This window comes from Globicephala melas, chromosome 13 (genome assembly GCF_963455315.2).
Source record: "Globicephala melas chromosome 13, mGloMel1.2, whole genome shotgun sequence".
NCBI classification, from domain to species: Eukaryota; Metazoa; Chordata; class Mammalia; order Artiodactyla; family Delphinidae; genus Globicephala; species Globicephala melas.
This window is the reverse complement of record NC_083326.1, coordinates 47,240,699-47,263,421: the sequence shown is the minus strand read 5'-3', so window position 1 is coordinate 47,263,421 and position 22,723 is coordinate 47,240,699. Positions and strand designations below refer to the sequence as shown.

Below are 22,723 nucleotides of genomic sequence, written 5' to 3'. Positions count from 1 at the left end.
AGAGTTTCTAATATTAAAGAAAAAGATGGGCATACAAATTGTTTAGTAGTCAACTAAAACTCTGAATTAAGTATTTGGAATTGAGGGTATGGAGTTCTCCTCTTTTGTGGGTACCCTTTTTTCTTTTTTAAGTTAAGGTTGGTTTCACCAAGCTTAAGATCCTCCCCGATGGAAAACAACAAACATGGAAAGTAATAACAATACTTAAACTTACCTGGCTATTACTATCCACTAGGCACCATTTTAAGTTATTTATACCTATAAATACATTAAACCTCAGACGAACACTTTTCTACCAGTTTTTAAATATTCCCATTTTATTGATGAGGACAAAGAGCCAAGAGTTGTTTCACAGGTAGTAATGTTGTACCAGATTATACAGACTTTATAGAACAGTTAAATTTGCAGATAGCTTTCAAGTTAGCATAATTTGGGCTTTTAGAAAATTTCTTTGGTTAAAATAGTATTATCTTAATTCCTATCATTAACATTACTTTGATGGACTATTTGCTCATTTGCTCTATTTTGATCACAAGGCAGAAATGGACGAAAGAAATGAAAAGAGAGAAAGAGCGCGAGCAAGTGCAAGGACAAATGAAAATTTGAAAATTATAACTTATTTCTTTGGGTTAAAATAATGTAAGATAACCAAGGATGGAGGGGAAGAGAAAGAGAGAGAAGGACATTTTAGAATTTGAATCCAAAAATAAGAGGTTGAAAATTAACTTACCACTGGTTCTCTAATAGGTTTGTGAAAACAAAAATACCTGATCTTTGAAGTTCTCACTATTAAGCCCTAATCTTTGAGGGTCATTTTAATAACCCCACTCCTGGAGCAACACCAGCGTGGGAAAATTGGGACACACGCGCCAGGCACTAAGGATAGCAGAGGAACACAGTCGACTCGCACGCACAGCCTCGAACCAGAGGAAGGCCACAAGGACCCCTGAGCTGTCCCCGTGATCACTTCCGAGGGCGTCTTGAGCATGCGCAAGCACTTCCGGGTAGCATGTGGTCGCAGGTGCGACTCCTCTGACCCCTCGACTGAGGCAGTGTGGGACTCACAGCGGATATTGCGGTAGCCCTGCGCGAATGGCGTCTCAGTATGACCGGGCAATTACTGTCTTCTCCCCGGACGGACACCTACTCCAAGTGGAATATGCCCAGGAAGCGGTAAAGAAAGGATCCACCGTGGTGAGCGAGCAACTCTTCTTGACCACCCTTCTCTGCCCTCAGGCCTTCCTTACCCCGCTGCCCCAGCGCATCACTCAGTGTAGGGGGACAAGAAAAGAGTCAACCACGTGTGAAAATTGCCTCCTTCCTTTATTAAGGGAGATGCTGTTCTGAAATGTGGGATGGAAGCGGCGGAGTTAAAAGTTGGTAGATTTCATAGGTTTCCGTTGTGCAACTGCCTTTAACAGTCGCTGTAAACGTGTAACTGGGGTGTGTGTGTGTGTGTGTGTGCGCGTGTGTGTGTTGTAGCCTTGACTGTAGAAGAGATATTAACGCTGTGCCTGACTTGTAAAGAAAGAAAAGACTTCTTTCAGCCTGTAACAGCCTGCCTGAATGCACACTGCCCACTTCCTCAGGCAGACACATAGAAAAGTAATAATTACAGTAAAAATCAAACATGGCCATCCCTGAAATGTGGCTTAAATCGATGTAAAATTAAATCTTTGTTGAGGGAATGGTTGAAAATGCTAATCTACTCCAACACTTTCACCTTTTAAAAATAATTGTCCAAAAATTTACTCCTGAATATTTAGCAGCCTTCTAGAGGTTTTAAGCCCAAGAATCTCCGCTCTTTTGCCATTTCCACTTCTTTTGGTTTGGTTTTTAAATAATACTGGAATTCCTTGAGAGATTATACCCTCCTTTAAATTGATATATCCACATTTCTGAAAAACTTTAAAACATTCAGGGCAGCAGTAATGCTCCTGCCAAGTTTTAATTATATTTAATAATCTTGGTGATTTATAAAAATTTAAAAGGACAAAAGTGCCCTGGTGACCAAAGATATATTACCCCAAATCGTCCAGATCCTAGCCTTTGAATTCAGGAGGATCCAATTTTTTTAAATCTTTCAAATTTCATGAGCATGTTTGTTGTGTATCTTGGAAATTGAGACACTAGCTATGACAATACGCAGTGCATTTCTAAGTCTAGTAGTATCTATTTTCTCTCACTTTCCATACCAACTTAGTTATGAAAGGAAGTAATTCACTTTTATCATAAATCTATCAAATGTAAAGTGGTAAAAAAAAATAACACTAGAAAGAATCTTACCATTTTTTGAAGTATTTTTCTATTTTATTGGGCCCTCTAGTTTTACTTCTGTTTTGTAAGTAATTCTTTTGGAATTGTAAATTTAAGAAAATCCTGATGTAGCTTAAACCAAAAGGGTACCATTTTGATAAAAACAAAAATTATATAATCCCCAGCATGCCATGAAGCATATGGTTAGAAAATAATGCCCGAGTTTAAGAACCTAAAATAAAGGGAGTAATGGGAGAAGACTGAGGTGTAATAAGAAACCGCATTGGCTATTTAAAATGTTTTAAGAATGCTCTAGAACTGATTGATGGTTCCTTTGTAATGAACTGTAAGAGGGTAAGGATATAAAAATACCTATAGTGGGCATTTTTAAAGACACATTGGAAGGATGAGACAGTTTTATCTCAGGATTCTGAAATTATAATTTGCATCTTTGTATGGAGTTATTCATTGTGTTTCCTTGAGGGCACTATGACCTTTCACGTGGGGTAAAGTTTACAATGGCACTTGTTTATTAAAATATGGCACAAAATATTCTGTCTATAAATGACAGTTGATATGATGAGTTATAAATTAGCTGAGGTTGGCCAGTTGTGACCAGTATGTAGATATGATATTATTTGGTAATACAAAAAGTTATATGGGCCACAATTAGAGTCCTTGGGTTCTGCTTCTTTCTTTTTTTTCTTTTTTTTCTTTTTTTGCGGTACGCGGGCCTCTCACCGCTGGGGCCCCTCCCGCTGCGGAGCATAGGCTCCGGACGCGCAGGCCCAGCCGCCATGGCCCACGGGCCCAGCCGCTCTGCGGGACGTGGGATCCTCCCGGACCGGGGCACGAACCCACGCCCCGTGCATCGGCAGGCGGACCCCCCAACCACTGCGCCACCAGGGAAGCCCAAGTTCCCTTTTATATAAATGAAAAATACGTTTGAATAACATTTCGAAGAGGTAATACTTCCTTTTTAGGGAAGAAAAAAATGAATCCTTCACAATATTCCCATGAAAAGGTTAAGGTTTATTATCCTTCCTCATTCTGTCCTTTCCCTGACCCCAAACTGTTATTAGCTCCATATTTCCTACTTTATCAAATCTCAGCTCCACAGTCTGGCCATGAAAATCTCACATGATCCACATCCACGCTCTTTAATTAAGGAAGCAGTTTCATGGTTTTACCAATATATGCTTCTGCCTTGTAGGTGGGGAGAGTGAAAAACACCTCTCTGTCACTCTCCATCTTACTTATCCTCTAAGAGTCTCTGCACATTTCTTTCCTTTGTGGCCCTGTCTCTGATCCAGTCTAGTTATCATGGATCTCTTTCTTCTTCTGAATTTATCATCTGTACCACAGAGCAGTGTAGAGTATTTACTATTTAGCCTCATATTCTCTTTAACTTAAGGTATTCTTAATAGTCTTCTCACACCAACTGGATAGTAAGATCTTTGAGAATCTAGATGGTGTAATTCCTTTGTGCTTCTACTGCAAGATATATAGTGGATGAACTGACAAGGAAGTAAACTACCATTTAAGTAATACCTATTTTATACCATGTATTTCATGTATATTATCTAACATTAAGAACAGTATTTAATCCTCTTTTTAATGTATGTGGAAACCATGATTCGGATGCTTCCATAGCTTGGTGAAGGTACCCAACTAGAAAGTGATAGAGTCCGTATTCTTACTTAAGTTTTTCTAGTTCCAAAGCCTCTGCTCTTTGCATTGCACCATGCAATTTATTTCATAAATTGTGTATATTACTTATCTGTCGACATCATGAGTGTGGAAGCTAGATATGTATCATGTAAAGCAATTCTCTAAGCTTCAGGGGTTTTTGTTTGTTTTGTTTTTTTTAATGTTGAGCCTTCTTTTATTTATTTTTATTTATTTTTATTTTTGGCTGTGTTGGGTCTTCGTTTCTGTGCAAGGCCTTTCTCTAGTTGTGGCAAGCGGGGGCCACTCTTCATCGCGGTGCGCGGGCCTCTCACTATCGCGGCCTCTCTTGTTGCAGAGCACAGGCTCCAGATGCACAGGCTCAGTAGTTGTGGCTCACAGGCCTAGCTGCTCCGCGGCATGTGGGATCTTCCCAGACCAGGGCTCGAACCCATGTCCCCTGCATTAGCAGGCAGATTCTCAACCGCTGCGCCACCAGGGAAGCCCAGGGGTTTTTTAAATAGTAAAATAGGCCTCGAAACAGTGCCTGCTTCATAGTGTTGATGTGATAAACGAATGAGGCAATAATACATGTTCAGCATCTTGCGCAGTGTCTGGTTCACAGCAAGTACTTAATAAATGGTAGGTATTATTCTTTACTATCCCTTTGTTTTCTCCTTTTCCTTCAATTGGGTCTGTATTTCTTCCAGCACTTTCATTTATTATTTCAAGACATTTTTGTTGAACATTTACATCTGCCAAATGTGGTGCTAGGTCCTAGGATTTCACAGTGGACAAAATAGACTCAGTCAGTGGCCTCAGAGAGCTTCCTCTCTAGCAGGAACGTTAGATGACTATGAGTAGATAGTCCTAACAAGGCCTATCTGAGTATTATAATGAGAGAATATGAGGCATTGTGGGAACTCTAGGTGTTAGGTCCCCATGAAGATGTATGTAATATTTAAGTAGACACCTGAAAGATGAAAGTTAGCCAGGTGAAAAAGTGGAAGGGGAAAGAGAAGAGTATTTTAGACAAAAGAAATAGCGTATGGGAAGACCAAGAAGGAAAATATGACTATGGTTCACAAACTGGAAGGCATTCAGGATTGCTGAAGCAGTGGAAAAATGGGAAGAGATGAAGCTAGATACAGGAGCCAGATCACGGAATACTTTTAAAGGAATAAGAAGCCTTGAAAGCTTTTGATGTGACTATTGCTGTTCTGTCTTTCTAATAACAGACTGCATTTGTCCCACCAAAGAGGTACTAACATGACCCGAGCAGAATCATTCATAGTTTCTGTCCTCCTGTGATGAGCAAGTGACAGAAATCTGGCAAATAAGTCCATCCTCGGGGCTTTTCTAGCTAGAGATAGTGGCAGCTTTTTTCCTCTGGGAGAACTGTTGGGATATGAGTCCAAGGTTGCTGGTGGCCATCTTTTTTTCTGTACAGATAAAGCCTCTCTGCATCAAGAGAGCAGGAAGGCTGATATGCAGAAGTAAATATTATAGTCCCTAGATCCTTTTGCCCCTAATCCATCTCTGTGTTGTCTTGGTTCGCCTAGTGAGAAATGTTCCCTCCTAATACAGGTTTTAAGTAGAGGAATGCCACATTCAGATTTTCTTTTCTTTTTTCTTCATATTTTTATTTTTCAAAGACTTCTCAGACTGCATCGTGGTCAGTGGATTAGTGAAATCAAGACTGCGAGCAGGGAGACCACATGGGAGTCTATGGAAGTAGTCTAGATGAAAGATGATAATAGTTCTCACTAAGGTTGGGCCCAAAATGGAAATAAGGCAGATTCTGGAGAAACTTAAGCAGCATAGTTGATACATTTGATGATTATTTGGCTGGTGCTGGGGGTGGGGGAAGGAGAAGAGGAGGTACTGAAGAGGGAGGAGTTAGAGAGGTGCCTCCATTTCTGGATTTAGCCTCTTAGCTTATGGCACTGCCATTTTTTTAGGGAATATGAAGCACTAAGTATGAGGAGAAGATAACTGAGGTTTGGACTTTTTGAGATTGAGATGCTTATAGAATCTGTAGTAGGCAGCCTCTAAAATGGCCTCTAATGATCCCCACCTTCTGGTGTTCATGCCCTTAAGTAACCCTCTCCCCTGGATGTTGGCTGAACCTAGTGACTTGCTTCTAAGGAATGGGATAGGCAGAAGTGATGGAACATCACTTCAGATATTACGTTACAGATGGTGACTTGCGTCTTGTTCATCCTCACTCACTCTCTCATTTGTTTACTCTGGTGGAACACAGTTGGCATGTTGTGATTTGTCATTTGGAGGGTCCTACGTAGCAAGGAACTGAGGGAAGCTTCTGTTAAAAGCCCAGTATGGAGCAAAACCCAGTATGGAACTGAGGTCCTTAGTCCAACAATCCACAAGGAACTGAATCTTGTTAACAACCATACGAGTGAACTTGTAAATGGATTCTCCCCTATGAACCTTGAGATGAGTGCAGTCCTGAGGGACAACTTGGTTGCAGCTTTGTGAGAGGCCCTGAGCCAGAGAACTTTGCCAAACTGTTTCCAGATTCCTGATCCACAGAGACAGTGAGGCAGCTGAATATACACATTTGGAACTCAGGATATTGATCTGGGCTGGAGATAGTTATTGGTATTTTGAAATGTATCCTTTCTCTCCCTTACTTAAAACCTATGTTGGGACTTCCCTGGTGGTGCAGTGGTTGAGAGTCCGCCTGCCGATGCAGGGGATGCGGGTTCGTGCCCTGGTCCGGGAAGATCCCACGTGCCGCGGAGCGGCTGGGCCCGTGAGCCATGGCCGCTGAGCCTGTCCGTCCGGAGCCTGTGCTCCGCAACGGGAGAGGCCACAACAGTAAGAGGCCCGCGTACCGCAAAAACAAAAACAAAAACAAAAACAAACCTATGTTGAAGGTCAAGTAAATGAGTATTCTTGAGAACTCTTTTAAACTAGAGAAGACAAAATTTAGACTATAGACTATGTAGACTGGGGTAGACTGCAACCTTAAGGGACCTTAATGACCCTATGTGTAGTCTACCTTGGCAAAACACTGGGAGGAGTGGGGTAGAAAGCAGGTTACTATAAGCTAAGAGTTGATGACAGTATTTGGCCTTGAAGTTGAGAGAGAGAGGCAGAATTGAAATGAAGTGGTCTTTAAGATTTTGTTTAAGATAAGAGAGACTTCAACATACATTTAAATGTTGGTGAGAAAAAGCCTGGAGAGAATGTTGAGGTTGATTTGTTTTAACTTCAAAAGGTTATTTAAATGGCATCGTACAATATGAAACCTTTTGGAATTTGGTTTCTTCCCTTGAGATTCATCTAAGTTGTTGCATATTATTGCAAGTAGTGTTCCATGGTATGGATGTACCACAGTGTTTAACTATTCATGTGTTGGAGAACATTTGAGTTGTTTCCAGTTTGGAGCTGTTATGAATAAAGCTGCATTCATAGCAGGCTTTTGTATGAATGTAAGTTTTTATTTCTCTGATATAAATCTCCCAAGTGTACAATTACTAGATTGTATGGTAATTGCATGTTTTATAAGAAGCTGTCAAATTGTTTCCCCGAGTGGCTGTACCATTTTACATTCCTACCAGCAATATGCTAGTGATCCAGTTTCTACACATCCTTGCCAGCATTTGGTGTTACTGTTTTCCATTTTAGCCATTCTGATAAGTGTGTAGTGATACCTAAGTGTGGTTTTAATTAAATTAGCCATTAATGGCTAATAATGTTGAACATATTTTCATGTGCTTATTTGCCATCTGTATACCTTCTTCAGTGAAATGTCTTTCATGTCTTTTGTCCATTTTCTAACTAGACTGTTTAGTTTTTTTACTGTTGAGTTTTGACAGTTCTTTATATATTCTAGATTCTGGTACTTTGTCAGTTAAGTGGTTTGCAAATATTTTCTCTCACTCTGTACCTTGTCTTTTCATCCTCTTCACATGGACATCCACAGAGCAAAATTTGTAATTTTAATGAGGCCAAATTTATAATTTTTTTCCTTTTTATGGTTCATGCTTTTGGTGTCAAGTAGAAGAACTCTTTGCCTAGATCCCCCAAATTTTCTCCTTTTTTTTTTTAAGAGTTTATAGTTTTACATTTGATTCTATGATCCATATTAAGTGCTCACTTTGGCAGCATATATACTAAAATTGGAACGATACAGAGATTAGTGTGGCCCCTGCTCAAGGATGACATGCAAATTCATAGCATTCCATATTTTTCTAACAAAAATTAAATACAAAGAAAAATATTAAAAGCAACAAGGGAAAAGCAACAAATAATATACAAGGGAATCCCCATAAGGTTATCAGCTGATTTTTCAGCAGAAACTCTGCAGGCCAGAAGGGAGTGGCATGATATATTTAAAGTGATGAACAGGAAAAACCTGCAATGAACAATATTCTGCCCAGCAAGGCTGTCATTCAGATTTGACAGAGAAATCAAAAGCTTTACAGACAAGCAAAAGCTAAGAGAATTCAGCACCACCAGACCAGCTTTACAACAAATGCTAAAGGAACTTCTCTAGGAGGGAAACACAAGAGAAGAGAACAAAAGAGGAAGGGAAGGAAAAAGACCTACAAAAACAAGCCCAAAACAATTAAGAAAATGGCAGTAGGAACATACATATCGATGATTACCTTAAATGTAAATGGATTAAATGCTCCAACCAAAAGACATAGACTGGCTGAATGGATACAAAAACAAGACCCATATATATGCTGTCTACAAGAGACCCATTTCAGACCTAGGGACACATACAGACTGAAAGTGAGGGGATGGAAAAATGATTTGCATTTCCATGCAAATGCAATTCAAAACAAAGCTGGAGTAGCAATACTCATATCAGACAAAATAAACTTTAAAATAAAGACTGTTACAAGAGACAAGGAAGGACACTACATAATGATAAAGGGGTCAATCTAACAAGAAGTTATAACAATTGTAAATGTATATGTGCACCCAACATAGGAGCACCTCAATATATAAGGCAAATGCTAACAGCCATAAAAGGGGAAACACAATAACAGTGGGAGACTTTAACACCCCACTTATGCCAATGTGTAGATCATCCAGACAGAAAACTAATAAGGAAACACAAGCATTAAATGGCACATTAGACCAGATAGACTTAATTGATATTTATAGGACATTCCATCCAAAAACTGCAGAATACACTTTCTTCTCAAGTGCACATGGAACATTCTCCAGGATAGATCACATCTTGGGTCACAAATCAAGCCTTGATAAATTTAAGAAAATTGAAATCATGTCAAGCATCTTTTCCAACCACAATGCTCTGAGATTAGAAATCATTACAGAAAAAAAACTGTAAAAACCACACACACATGGAGGCTAAACAATGTTACTAGAGAACCAATGGATCACTGAAGAAATCAAAGAGGAAATCCAAAAATCCCTAGAGATAAATGACAATGAAAACCTATGGGATGCAGCAAAAGCAGTTCTAAGAGGGAAGTTTATAGCAATACAATCCTACCTCAAGAAACAAGAAAAATATCAAATAAACAACCTAACCTTACACCTAAAGCAACTAGAGAAGAAAAAACAAAACCCAAATTAGTAGAAGGAAAGAAATCATAAAGATCAGAGCAGAAATAAATGAAATAGAAATGAAGGAAACTATAGCAAAGATCAATGAAACTAAAAGCTGGTTCTTTGAGAAGATAAACAAAATTGATAAACCTTTAGCCAGACTCAACAAGAAAAAAAAGGGAGAGGACTCAAATTAATAAAATTAGCAATGAAAAAGAAGTTAAAATGGATACCACAGAAATACAAAGGCTCATAAGAGACTGCTACAAGCAACTATACACCATTAAAATGGACAATCTAGAAGAAATTCTTAGAAGGTACAACCTTCCAAGAATGAACCAGGAAGAAATAGAAAATATGAACAGACAAATTACAAGTACTGAAATTGAAACTATGATTAAAAATCTTCCAACAAACAAAAGTTCAGGACGTGATGGCTTCACAGGCGAATTTTTTTTTAATAAATTTATTTATTTATTTATTTAGTTTTGTTGGGCTGTGTTTATTTGGCTGTGTTGGGTCTTTGTTGCTGCGTGTGGGCTTTTCTCTAGTTGTGGTGAGTAGGGGCTACTCTTTGTTATGGTGCGTGGACTTCTCATTGCAGTGGCTTCTCTTGTTGCGGAGCATGGGCTTTAGGTGCAAGGGCTTCAGTTTTTGTGATGCGTGGGCTCAGTAGTTGTGGGCTCTTGAGCTCTAGAGTGCAGACTTAGTAGTTGTGGTGTATGGGCTTAGTTGTTCCACAGCATGTGGGATCTTCCTGGACCAGAGCTCGAACCCATGTACCCTGCATTGGCAGGCAGATTCTTAACCACTGCACCACCAGGGAAGTCCCCAGACAAATTCTATGATCCATATTGAGTTAATTTTTTTATATGGTGTGAGGCTGAAGTTGAAATTCATTTTTCAATGAAGTATTTTAAAATAAATCCCAGATATTATTATATTTCCCCTGTAAATATTTCAGTATTTATCTCGATTAAAAAGGATGTTTTTTATTTTTATTTATTTATTTTAATATTTATTTATTTACTTTGGCTGTGCTGGGTCTTAGTTGCAGCACAGGGGATCTTTGTTGCAGCATGCAGGATCTTTAGTTGCGGCATGTGGACTCCTTAGTAGCGGCACGCAGACTTCTTAGTTGTGGCATGCGAACTCTTCATTGTGGCATGCGAACTCTTTGTTGTGGCACACATGCAGGATCTAGTTCCCCAGCCAGGGATTGAACCTGGGCCCCCTGCATTGGGAGCATGGAGTCCTACCCACTGGACCACCAGGGAAGTCCCAAAAAAGATGTTTTTTTAAAACCATGATCACTCCCAATGAAATTAACAAAAATTCCTTAATATTTTGTAATAGTCTACATTCTAATTTTCCTTATTGCTTACAAAATATCTTTTTATAGCTCTTTTGTTTGAGTCTGAATCTAAAATCCATGCATTGCAGTAAGCTGTTAGATATCTCTTTTATTCTTGAACAGCATCCCCCTTTATTTTCATGCCTTGGACTTTTTTTGTGTGTGTGGTACACGGGTCTCTCACTGTTGTGGCCTCTCCTGTTGCGGAGCACAGGCTCCAGACATGCAGGCTCAGCAGCCATGGCTCACAGGCCTAGCTGCTCCGCGGCATGTGGGATCTTCCCGGACCGGGGCACGAACCCGTGTCCCCTGCATTGGCAGGCGGACTCTCAACCACTGCACCACCAGGGAAGCCCGCCTTGGACTTTTTGAAGAGACTGGATTAATTGTTCAGTAGTATCCCCCATCTAGATTTGCCTGATTATTTTTTTGGCCCTCATAGATTTAACGATTTGGAGAGGTAAGTATAATGAATAAATAATTATAAATGTGTTGATTGCATGAAAAGATAGGTTGTTTAGAGAATAATACAGAACGACTCCTTGAGGTGAGATTTAAATTGAGACCTGAAATAAGAGGAGAAGCATTCCAGACAGTGGGAATACCACATGTGAAGGCTCAGAGGAGGGAAACAGAATTGTGTTTGAGAAGTCTTGAAAGAAGGTAGTGTAGCTGGTGCTTGGTTAACAACCGTTACATACTATTGTAGAAGTAGGCAGGGGTCAGATCATGCCCAGCTCTATTGGCAAGACTAAGGAGTTTGAAAAAAGTTTCTAAGGGCAGCGGAAGGATATTCAACTGGAGAGTAATCTGACCTTGTTGATGTTTTTAAATGCTCATGCTGGCTGCTTTGTGGAGACTAGATGGGGGTACAGTGAAGGGTGAGGCTGGAAGGAGGAAGGTGGGGAACAAGAGAAGAAACTGGAAAACCTATTAGGATATGCAGTAGTATGTAGTCCAGGCAAGAAATGATGGTTGCTTTTACTAGAGTGGTGATAGGAAGAAGTGGATAGCTTTTGCAGGTAAAATGCACAGAAACTTGGTGATTGATTGGAAATGGATAGTGTGGAAGAAGGAATGATAAAGGATGTCAACCAGATTTTTGGCTTGAACAGTTGAATGGACGGTGATTCATATTCTGAGACGAACCTGGCTGCTGATTTGTGATACTTTTAACAAGCTTTGAAATAGTTTTCACAAATAATCTTCTTCCTGCTTTTCTAGTGTTATTTTTAATTTAGGTATGGATGTTGAATTTTATCATGTCTTTGTAGTTTTATCGTTTACTTTTTATTTTTACTATTTGATTGTTTTAGTTTGTACTATTTCAGTTGCCGGTATCAGAAATTCAAATCAAACTAATTTAAGCAAAAAAAATAAATCTATTGAGTCAAGTATCCAAAGGGAGCAGAGGTAAACCTTGCTTTCAGGTTCAACTATATGGCTGCTAGGGTATCAAACGATGTCAGCAGAACTGGTGTGTCTCTTCCTCCCTTTCTCTCCTTCTCTCTCCCCTTCTGTCTCCCGCTTCCTCTCCCTGTTACTTTCACCCTCAGACATAACATCTCTACGTGGTGGCTCCCAGAGAGCCCTAGGCTTCAGGCTGCCAGCTCTAGGTACAGCAGAAGGAATTATCTTATCTTCCAAACACTTCCAGTAAAACTTTAAGGATTTATCATTTGGCTAGGCTGGGTTACATTATAGCCCCACCTAAAGACTCAGTATTTTTTCAAGAACAATTGAAGTTCTGTTCTTATCAGAAGGCCAAAAATAACAGATCTCCACTTACCCAGTGTAACATTTATATTAAAAGATTTACTTTTATTGATGTTCCTAAAACTCCTGGAATGAACCATACTATTTATGGTATATTGTTATTTTTCTGTACCTCTAGATTCTATTTATGAATATCATTTTGAATGGGCATCAGGTTTCCTAAGTGAACATCATTAGTACTTTTTGCCAGATTTTAACATTGTTACGTAGCTTTCCCTAAAAGCATTAGGGGGACTTCCCTGGTGGCACAGTGGTTAAGAATCCACCTGACAATGCAGGGAACACGGGTTCGATCCCTGGTCCAGGAAGATCCCACATGCTGCGGAGCAACTAAGCCCGTGCGCCACGAATAATGAGCCCATGTGCTCCAGCTGCTGAAGCCCGGGCGCCTAGCGCCCGTGCTCCGAAACAAAAGTAGCCACAGCAATAAGAAGCCCACACACCACAATGAAGTGTAGCCCCCGCTCGCCGCAACTAGAGAAAGCCCGCGCACAGCAACGAAGACCCAACGCAGCCAAAATTCAATCAAAATAATTTTTAAAAAGCATTAAGAATATTTCAATTTTGATCTGCACCATAGAATAATTTAAATAGCATAGGAAGTACCTATAACAGAAGATTAGAAAGAATTTATCCATGAACCTTCTAGGTCTGACACTTGCTTTTGAGGAATAGTTCTTTCCTGAAATTATCCCATGTTGGTTAGTGAGAGTGAGACTTCTATCTTTTCTTGAGTAAGTATGAGCAATTTTTAATTTTTCTAATCTGTCATCTTTTTTCAGTCAGGTTTTCAAATTTATTAACTTAGAATTTTTAAATTCCTACTTTTTCACATGTGCATATATTTATTTTATCCTTTCCTCCTCTTGGCTATATTAACTGAAATACTGCTTTCAATTATTTTTTTTAAAAAACGTATCTTGGGGAGTCTGCTGGTGGCCTATTGGTTAGGATTCTGGGCTTTCACTGCTGTGGTCCAGGTTCAATCCCTGGTCAGGGAACTGAGATCCCGCAAGCTGCTCAGTGCTGCCAAAAATAAAAAAAATTTTTTTTTTAAATCTTAGTATTATTTATCTATTGTATTGTTTTCTCCCTAACCATTAATTTCTGCTTTTGCCTTACTTCACCTCTTAAGTTTAGCTTAAGTATTTTTATTCCTTTTTGATCTTCTTGAATGAATTCTTAATTTTTACTTGATTTTATAAAGTGAGATTATGAATTTTCTTCTGAGCTTAATTTCATCCACAGAAGACTTTAATATTAGGATTTTCATTATAAACATTTTCTAAATAGTCTGTTCTGACAGTTTTAATCACTTTATCAAGTCAAAAATTATTTAGGTGAGAGCTACATATTGTATTCTCTTGTGACCAATGAATTGAATTGGATTTATTTCAATTTTGGGAAAATATTGAGATTTTTTTTTTGAGTCCTAATATATGTTAAAGTGTTATAATGTCCCATGGCTTGGTAGAAAGGCATATTCCCTGTAGGGTATAAAGTTCGACATGTGTGTATTAGGTGAGGGTGGGTTGTGGGGGGGGAGGGTTGCTGATGTTGGATATAATGGTAAGAGAAGGACTGTTGGATAAACGGACAGACTTGAAGTAAGGGAACAATAAGAGCAAAAGCCTTGATAAATTGTGTTTTACTTAACTGGAAGATGTAGTCTCAGATCTAGTTCTATATATTTAACTTGTTCTATATTTTTACTTCAATAATACTAATTCAAGCACACCTTTTTGCATAATTATATTGTATAAAACAGTACTAATACCACATTTGGTCACAAGGCAATCATAAAACACAAATGCCTCTCAAAATATTTACATTACCATTGTAATACAGAATTAAAATTCTCATAGATTGCTCTTGAACCCCTGAGAAAAGGGTCATGTTTCCCAGAAGTCCCTATCTGAGAGCTACTACTCTTATACATTATTCTTTATTATTTTTTATCTTTATCTTTATTTTATATTATTTATTATTTTTTATCTTTATCTTTATTTTATATTATTCTTTTTTCCCACTTCCTTCCCAAGTGAAGGAGTGGAGAGTGGAGCAATAGTGATTCTTCTTGTTATATTCATGTTTGCATTGAGGTTTTCCTTATCACTGATGTAGCGTGAGGGCATTTGGTCTTTCTCTTGGCTACTTATGGCCCCTATTCCTTATCCCTCCAAATTGTGAGATTCATGGGAGAGCTTTCAGGATTTTTTCTACTTGACTTTCTATACTACTTCTCCTACCACCAGCACTGGTACTACCCATTCTATAAGGAATTCACATGTATTTCCAGCATCTTCTTTCATTTGGGTTAAATTTTTTCTTTATTGAGATAGTACTTCTTTAGGTGTACTGTATGAGATTAGGACACTCACGTAGTTTCAGCATTAGTGGTGTATTCTTCTAGTTTATACCTATTTGTCTTTGCTTTGAGTTTGGGAAATGAACTTCCCGTAAGCCTATACCTATGCATCTATTTTCTTAGAAGTCTCCTTTTCTCATTTTTATTGAAGGTTAAGGAAAAGCCTTTCTCCATAAGTCATATGTTAGAATAATTTGATTTTAGTGTTAAAACTGACAACTCGTTATGTTTTTTTAATGACTCAACAGGTTGGAATTCGAGGTGCTGATATAGTTGTGCTTGGGGTCGAAAAAAAATCTGTTGCGAAGCTTCAAGATGAAAGAATTGTGAGGAAAATTTGTGCCCTTGATGACCATGTCTGCATGGCTTTTGCAGGTACTTAGGGACCTACAATAATGATAGAGTATCTTGGTGTAGTAGGGTAACAGTTGGCCCCTCTGTAGCTGTTATGCAATATTTATACAACATATAGAGCTAAACTCCATTTCTTATTAAACATAAACAGTATGCTTTATATTTTTTGGGAAATCACAACTCTAAACCAGCATTTCTGATAATGAGCTTTAATAAAACATAAATGTTAAAAGAAATATATTACCTTAATTATAACTTTAGGTAGCTGTTTTCTTTTTAAACTTTTTACTTTGAAATAATTATACTTAGGAAGTTACAAAACAACACAGGGAAGTCCCCTTTACCCAGTTTCCTCCAAAGGTAACATCTTTAAAAACCAGTAAATTGACATTGGTACAAGCCACAGAGCTTATCCAGATTTCACCAGCTCTGTGTGCATTCATTTGCGTGCATTTGTGTGTGTGTGTGTGTGTGCGTGTGTGTGTGTGTGTGTGTGTAGGTTTAATAGATTTAACATGCGTACATTCATGTAGCCATCACCAAAATCAAGATATACAACTCTTTGGTCATCACAGGGCTACATCATGCTATTCCTCCTTCTTGTGTCTGACATCTGGCAACTACTAATCTATTCTCTATCTGTGTAATTTTGCATGAGAATGTTGTATGAATAAAATCACGTGGTATATAACCTTTTCATATTGGCTTTTCTTGTTCAGCATAATTCCCTTGCAGTTCATCCAAGTTATTGCATATGTCATTACTCCATTGCTTTTTATTGCCAAATAGTATTCCATGGTACGAGATATACCACACTTTGCTAACAACTCACCAATTAAAGGACATTTGGATTATTTCCAATTTTTGCCTATTACAAATAAAGCTGGTGTGAACATTCATGTACAGGTTTTTGCGTTTTCATTTTTCTGGGATAAATGCTTGAGCACAGTTGCTGGGTCATATAATAATGCATGTTTAGTTTAATAAAAGACTGCCAAATTGTTTTCCAGAGAGGCTGTACTATTTTGCATTCTTGCTCACAATGTATGAATGATTCATTTTCTCTGCATCCTCATTAGCATTTGTGTTGTTACTATTTTTTATTTTAGACATTTGTATAGGTGTGTCGTGAAATCTCTTGTTGGATTTAATTTGCATTTGCCTCATAGCTAATGATGTTGAACATATTTTCTTGTGTTTATTTGCCACTGTATAGCAAACAAGACATGTTTCTTGTCTTTTTTTTCTTTTTGCTCCTTTTCTAATTGTTTTTTTTCAAAACCAAACTTTTGTATTGAAGTTTAAAAACTTTATTGAGCAAAAAATAGCCTTTACCTTACTATCTTATAAAAGGAACCATTTTGCCACAGAACAAGTCTGAATACATTTTAAAAGGTTGAAATCATACAAAGTATTTTTTCTGACCAAAATTGAATAAAACTAGAAATCAAGAGCAGAAGAAAAATGGAAAAATCCACAATATGTGGAAATTAAAGAGTACACCTAAAAAACCCCATGAATCAAAGAAGAAATCACAAGAGAAATTAGAGGATATCTTGAGACACATGAAAATGAAAACACAACATACAAAACTTACGGGATGCAGCCAAAGGATTGCTAAGAGGAAAATTTATAGCTATAAATGCTTACATTAAAAAAAAGAGGGCTTCCCTGGTGGCGCAGTGGTTGAGAGTCCGCCTGCCAATGCAGGGGACACGGGTTTGTGACCTGGTCCGGGAGGATCCCACATGTCGCGGAGCGGCTGGGCCCGTGAGCCACGGCCGCTGAGCCTGCGCGTCTGGAGCCTGTGCTCTGCAACGGGAGAGGCCACAACAGTGAGAGACCCGCGTACCGCAAAAAAAAAAAAAAAAAAAGAAAGATTTCAATTTAGCAATCTTTTACATTAAGAACTAGTAAAAGAAGAACAAACTATAAACCCAAAGCCAGCAGAAGGAAGGAAATAATAAAGATTAGAGCAGAGATATGTAAAATAGAGAATAGAAAAACAATAGAGAAAAAGCAATGGACCCGAGATTTGGTTCTTTGAAAAGATCAACATTATGATAGTATTTTCAAGTTAAAGTTGTATAAATTTAAAAGCAACGGACTGAGGACTCATTTCTTCTATAGGTTGCCTATTTATAAAGAAAGCGAAATTGCAATTTTCAATGTATCTTTAAATAGAAGTGGTTCTCTTTTTCCTAGCCATTTAGTATTGATTTGTATAATTGCTAGTTCTTATGTTAAAATCAGACACATATACACAACTATGTTACTTGTATGGTTTCACAAATTTATCACTTATTTTTTTCCTTGAAGTAGTTACATTACTACTTTCTAAGTATGATACTTTTATTTTTCTGTAGTTTTGGACCATGTTTACAATGTAAAGGGGAAAACGGTACTTCAAAATCTCCTTTCTGATCATATTTTTAAGTTGAGTGAAGCTTTTAGTCTATAGGGTAGGATAAGTCAATCTGTTCCCATTTCTTTCTCTCAGATAACCTTTGCAAAGAGAAGAGAATCAGTTTCTCTTCTTTAACTGAGTATCTGATTATAATTCACACCCTACTCATGAATGTTAGAGTGTTAACAGCGTCATATTCTGACAACGTCTTCATTGTTGGTTACTGTTAAGTATCTTCAGGAGCTGACAGTTCTTCCAGGTTTGTAGAAACACATTTTGAAGTGGTGTGGAAGGGAAACAAGAGTCTGCGACTGCAGAAGACTGATGGTTATGTGGGAAAAGGCTGTTTCAGAGATTTTGTGAAAGAATTTTTTGGGCAATATGATATTAAGAGAGTGGAGAAAGAAAGAAAATGGTGATGGAAAGGTCAAATGCCAAAAAAGTCTGTAGTAGAAATGTTTGTAATTATTAGAATACATTTTAAGTTTTTGGTCAGTTTGTTTTTCTTTTGATAGGAACACCTTCTATCTCCTTATTAGAAGTGTTGAGAATTCATCACATGATGTTTTGGTATGACAAAAGCAAGATGCAGTTTTTTTTTTTCTTTCTTTCTCTTTCTCTCTTTCTCTTTTTTGGCCACATGGTTTGTGGGATCTTAGTTCCCCGACCAGGGATTGAACCCAGGCCATCGGCAGTGGAAGCACAGAGTCCTAACCACTGGACCATTAGGGAATTCCCTTCTTTTTGTTTTAACATTCCTGATTTTCAAACCCCTAATCTTAGACAAAAAGCTGAGAAGTGACATGTCACAGTTATACTGAATGCAGATTGAATTCTGTTTGATAATGAAGTAATACTCATTGTTTTCATAAGAAGAAATCCAGCTTACTTCATGGTTTAGGTAATAAGTATCTTGGTTCTGGAATTAGGATAGACCATCAACCTTTGAACAATCTGCCACTGATACCTTCTCAAAAAAGTTTTAAAACCTAATAATCAAACCAGCTACAGTTAAGTCCCCTACATATGAACCTTCGAGTTGAGAACTTTCAAAGATGCAAACGGGTCTTCACATGTCCAATCACATAAGTTAGTTCACGTGTCTGGCGTACATTGTCATGTGCATGCATCCTCTACAAGTGGTTGTGCTTTTATATACTTTACAGTACTGTATAGATTACAGTAGTACAGTGTTTTTATTTCAAGCCCAGGATATCTGGAAGCAAGGGTAAAAGCAGCCGTGATGTAGCTGGTACTGCTGAAGAACTGAAGAGATTCTCAATGCAGGAAATGACAAGGGGATTTTCTTTATTTGACAAGGCGCTGTTAGTTTTTGAGGACAGGACCCGAACATAGAATGGTACATGAAAGTTGCAGCAGCCATTCAGAATGCAGTCCAGTGCTACCGTGTCATCTATGACGAGAAAAAAAGAGCTACTACCCAGACATCACTGGATCGTTTTTTCAAGCATGTAGATACAATTGAACCCAGCAAGGAACCAGAACCTGTGCCATCAACGTCAGGCGTGAGTGAAATTGCAGCTTGCCCTCCGTCTCCTATTGCTGACGATCCTTCAGCTCTACCATCCCCCACCTCCTCTCCCTCCTCCAGTCAGTAACTCTTCTTGCCTGTTCACTTGATGGCAGCCCCTGTATGCCAGCTGTTGTACTGTACTACTGTACTTTTCAAGGTACTGTACTGGAAGATTAAAAATGTTTTCTTTATTTTTAGTGTTTGTTTCTTATGTATTATTTGTGTGAAAAGTATTACAAACCTATTACAGTACAGTACTATGTAGCCAATTGTGTTCGTTGGGTACCTAGGCTAACTTTGTTGGACTTAGGAACAAATTGGACTTATGAATGCACTTTCGGAACAGAACTCATTCGTATGTAGGGGACTTACTGTCCTGTGAATTAAACCGTTTTGATCTTTGGGAAATAGGTGACTTAACATTAGTGTTTAAACATTATTCCTTAAAACAATTTTCTTTAAAAAGTAAATAAGAATGGATCAGGGCTTCCCTGGTGGCGCAGTGGTTGAGAGTCCGCCTGCCGATGCAGGGGACACGGGTTCGTGCCCCGGTTCGGGAAGATCCCACATGCCGCGGAACGGCTGGGCCCGTGAGCCATGGCCGCTGAGCCTGCGCGTCCGGAGCCTGTGCTCCGCAACGGGAAAGGCCACAACAGTGAGAGGCCCGCGTACCACAAAAAAAAAAAAAAAAAATATTGGAAAAAACAAAGGATGTTACAAGAAAAATATCATGGTGGCCAAAACCCTTTTGACAAGAAAAAATGCCATCCTTTTTTTTCTAATGTATCGACTACTTTTATAGGACTGACTGCTGATGCAAGAGTAGTAATAAGCAGAGCTCGTGTGGAGTGCCAGAGTCATAAGCTTACAGTTGAGGACCCAGTCACTGTAGAATATATAACTCGCTTCATAGCAACCTTAAAGCAGGTAAGCCAGTATTCCAACAGATTTCTTCAAGTTTTCTTCTTTTCCATCATTATGGGTCCTGTCATGGGAATACTACAGTCACTCCAACCATTTAGTCTATTAAAACATGCTAAATTCCTTATTATTTCTCACACTTAACTTCAAACTCACATTCTTATTCCAGTGGAGTGGATTGATTTGATATCAGAAATCTCAATCAATGTCAATTCTGAGAATTATATTAAATTTTAAAAAACGAGTAACCTTTTAAGGAGATTTCTACAGTTGTACAGATTTCTACATCAGAGATGTAGCAGTAAAACACATGTTTTAAAGTTTTCCAAAGAAATACCCATGATTGTTTCACCTACAAAGCTAAACACAACTGATCAGGTTTAGATATGACTTCTTCTGAGTCCATGTGTAGAAACATGATTTTACATTTAGTATAATCATGACGTATACAAGTATTGTTTCATTTATTATCATTTTCTTTGTTCTTTAAATATGGCAACATCTCCTTATACTTACCATCCTTACGAACTATATAGTACTGTTTCTAGTTACTATCTGGTAATTATTTAGGTTGTTTCCAGTTTCTTTCCTTTTCTCCTTTTCCCTCTCTCTCTCTCTCTCTCTCTCTGGCTTTCTCTCTGTCTCTCAATTTGCTGCTTTAATAACATTACTCTATCTTTGTCACAGCTTTTGTTTTTCTTTTTTGAATTATATTGTTAAATTAATTTTCAGTATGGAATTACTAGATTAGAGATTGTAATTAGTTTTAAGACTCTTGTTATACGTAGCTAAATTGCTTTCTAAAAAGATTGAACAAATTTTTATTGTACAACTAGCAATGCATAAATACATCCCTGAAGAATCATCAGCATTGGGTTTTTCATTTTTCTTTTATTTTGCAAATAAGTATAACATAGTACTGTAATAGTTGTTTTAATTTGTATTTTATAATTAGTAGTAAGGTCAATTTTTTTCCACATGTTGGTATGCTATTTTCATTTCTCCCAGTGTAAACTATCTTTCCTTTTAACAGGCACTCTAGTAGTTAAGAATGTACTCCCAGGAGCCAGAATTTTGGGATTTAAATCCTGGCTTTGCTACTTCCTAGTTAATGCCTTGGGAAAACTATTTAGCCTGTTTTGCCTCAATTTTCTTATTTATAAAATGAATGTTACAATAATGTTTGCTGAATTACAGTATGGATTAAATGATTTAGTACATTTTAATGCATTTAGAATACTTCCTGGCATGGATTTTACCATTTGTCTACACAGATTTTTTAATAGGTTCTATATATTCTAGATAATAAAGTTTTAGATTACATAAATTTTTTTTTAATTTAATTCATGTTTCAAGAAAGTTCAACATTTTTATCTTGTTCTGTTTTTCTTTTTTCTTTGCTTTGATTTCCCAGTAGTTAAAAGGTACTCACCAAAAAACAAGGTGCGGTAGTTAAAAGGTACTCACCAAAAAACATTGTATATACAAGGCTCCCAAATGTGGATTTTAGGTTTTCTTTTGGAAATACAAAAGCTATTATGCGTGGAACATTTATAGAAATATACATTGTGAATCTGTAACAGTGGGGTTGCTACTGAGGAGGAGGCTGAGGCTCTGGGACAAAAGAGTTATCCCCATGTACACCTTTTGTTCTTTTAAATTATTTTAAGTTGTGCATATGTTACTTTTTCATTAAAAAGTGGTTGATTAGGACTTCCCTTGAGGTCCAGTGGTTACAACTCCACGCTTCCAGTGCGGGGGGCGTGGGTTTGATCCTTGGTGGGGGAACTAAGTTCCCACATGCAGCACGGTGCAGCCAATACAAAACAAAACAAAAAAAGTGGTTAATTAAGCAAATAAGGTAAAAGTTTCTCTCCTCTAAAGTATATTTACAAAACATCTACTTCATACCTAGGTGTGAACTAGGAACATTAGGAAATACAGAGAAAAAAGACAAACCCTATTCTTTAAGAGTTTATATTGTGGACTTCCCTGGTGGTGCAGTGGTTAAGAATCTGCCTGCCAGTGCAGGGGACATGGGTTCGATCCCTCATCCAGGAAGATCCCACATGCTGCCGAGCAACTAAGCCCGTGCGCCACAACTACTGAGCCTGTGCTCTAGAGTCCGTGAGCCACATCTACTGAGCCTGCGTGCCACAACTACTAAAGCCCACGTGCCTAGAGCCTGTACTCCGCAACAAGAAAGGCCACCGTAATGAGAAGCCCATGCACCGCAACGAAGAGTAGCCACTGCTCACCACAGCTAGAGAAAGACCGCGCCTCAACGAAGACCCAACGCAGCCAAAAATAAAAATAAATAAATTTATAAAAAATAAAAGTATGTTATTAAAAAAAAGAGTTTATGTTTTAACTCACTATTTGCATTCAAAATTTAAAGTGGTTTGGAATTCCCTGGCTGTCCAGTGGTTAGGACTCCATGCTTCCACTGCAGGGGGCCCGGGTTCAATCCCTGGTCTGGGAACTAAGATCCCACAAGCCATGAAGCCAAAAAAACCCCCCAAAAACCCCGAA

At 38.2% G+C, this 22,723-nt stretch overlaps 1 protein-coding gene and 2 non-coding genes across 5 annotated transcripts in view; 2 read left to right on the top strand and 1 right to left on the bottom strand.

Moving 5' to 3' along the window:
• The first annotated feature begins 1,092 nt into the window (after positions 1–1,092).
• Positions 1,093–22,723, top strand: part of PSMA8 (proteasome 20S subunit alpha 8) — a 30,722-nt gene continuing 9,091 nt past the window's right edge. The window contains exons 1-3 of one of the 3 annotated variants that reach the window (XM_060310624.1): positions 1,093–1,194; positions 15,224–15,236; positions 20,073–20,197. In XM_060310624.1, coding sequence (XP_060166607.1) covers positions 1,093–1,194; positions 15,224–15,236; positions 20,073–20,197 — 240 coding nt within the window. Of the gene's footprint in view, positions 1,195–15,223; positions 15,351–20,052; positions 20,198–22,723 lie in introns of all 3 variants that reach the window. The other 2 variants (XM_060310623.1, XM_030876448.2) reach the window with 2 other exon arrangements.
• LOC115863637 (U6 spliceosomal RNA) lies at positions 8,043–8,144 on the top strand. The gene has a single exon (XR_004043610.1). It is a non-coding gene; the product is annotated as a U6 spliceosomal RNA (small nuclear RNA).
• On the bottom strand, positions 10,682–10,754 carry TRNAW-CCA (transfer RNA tryptophan (anticodon CCA)). Its single transcript has one exon. It is a non-coding gene; the product is annotated as a tRNA-Trp (tRNA).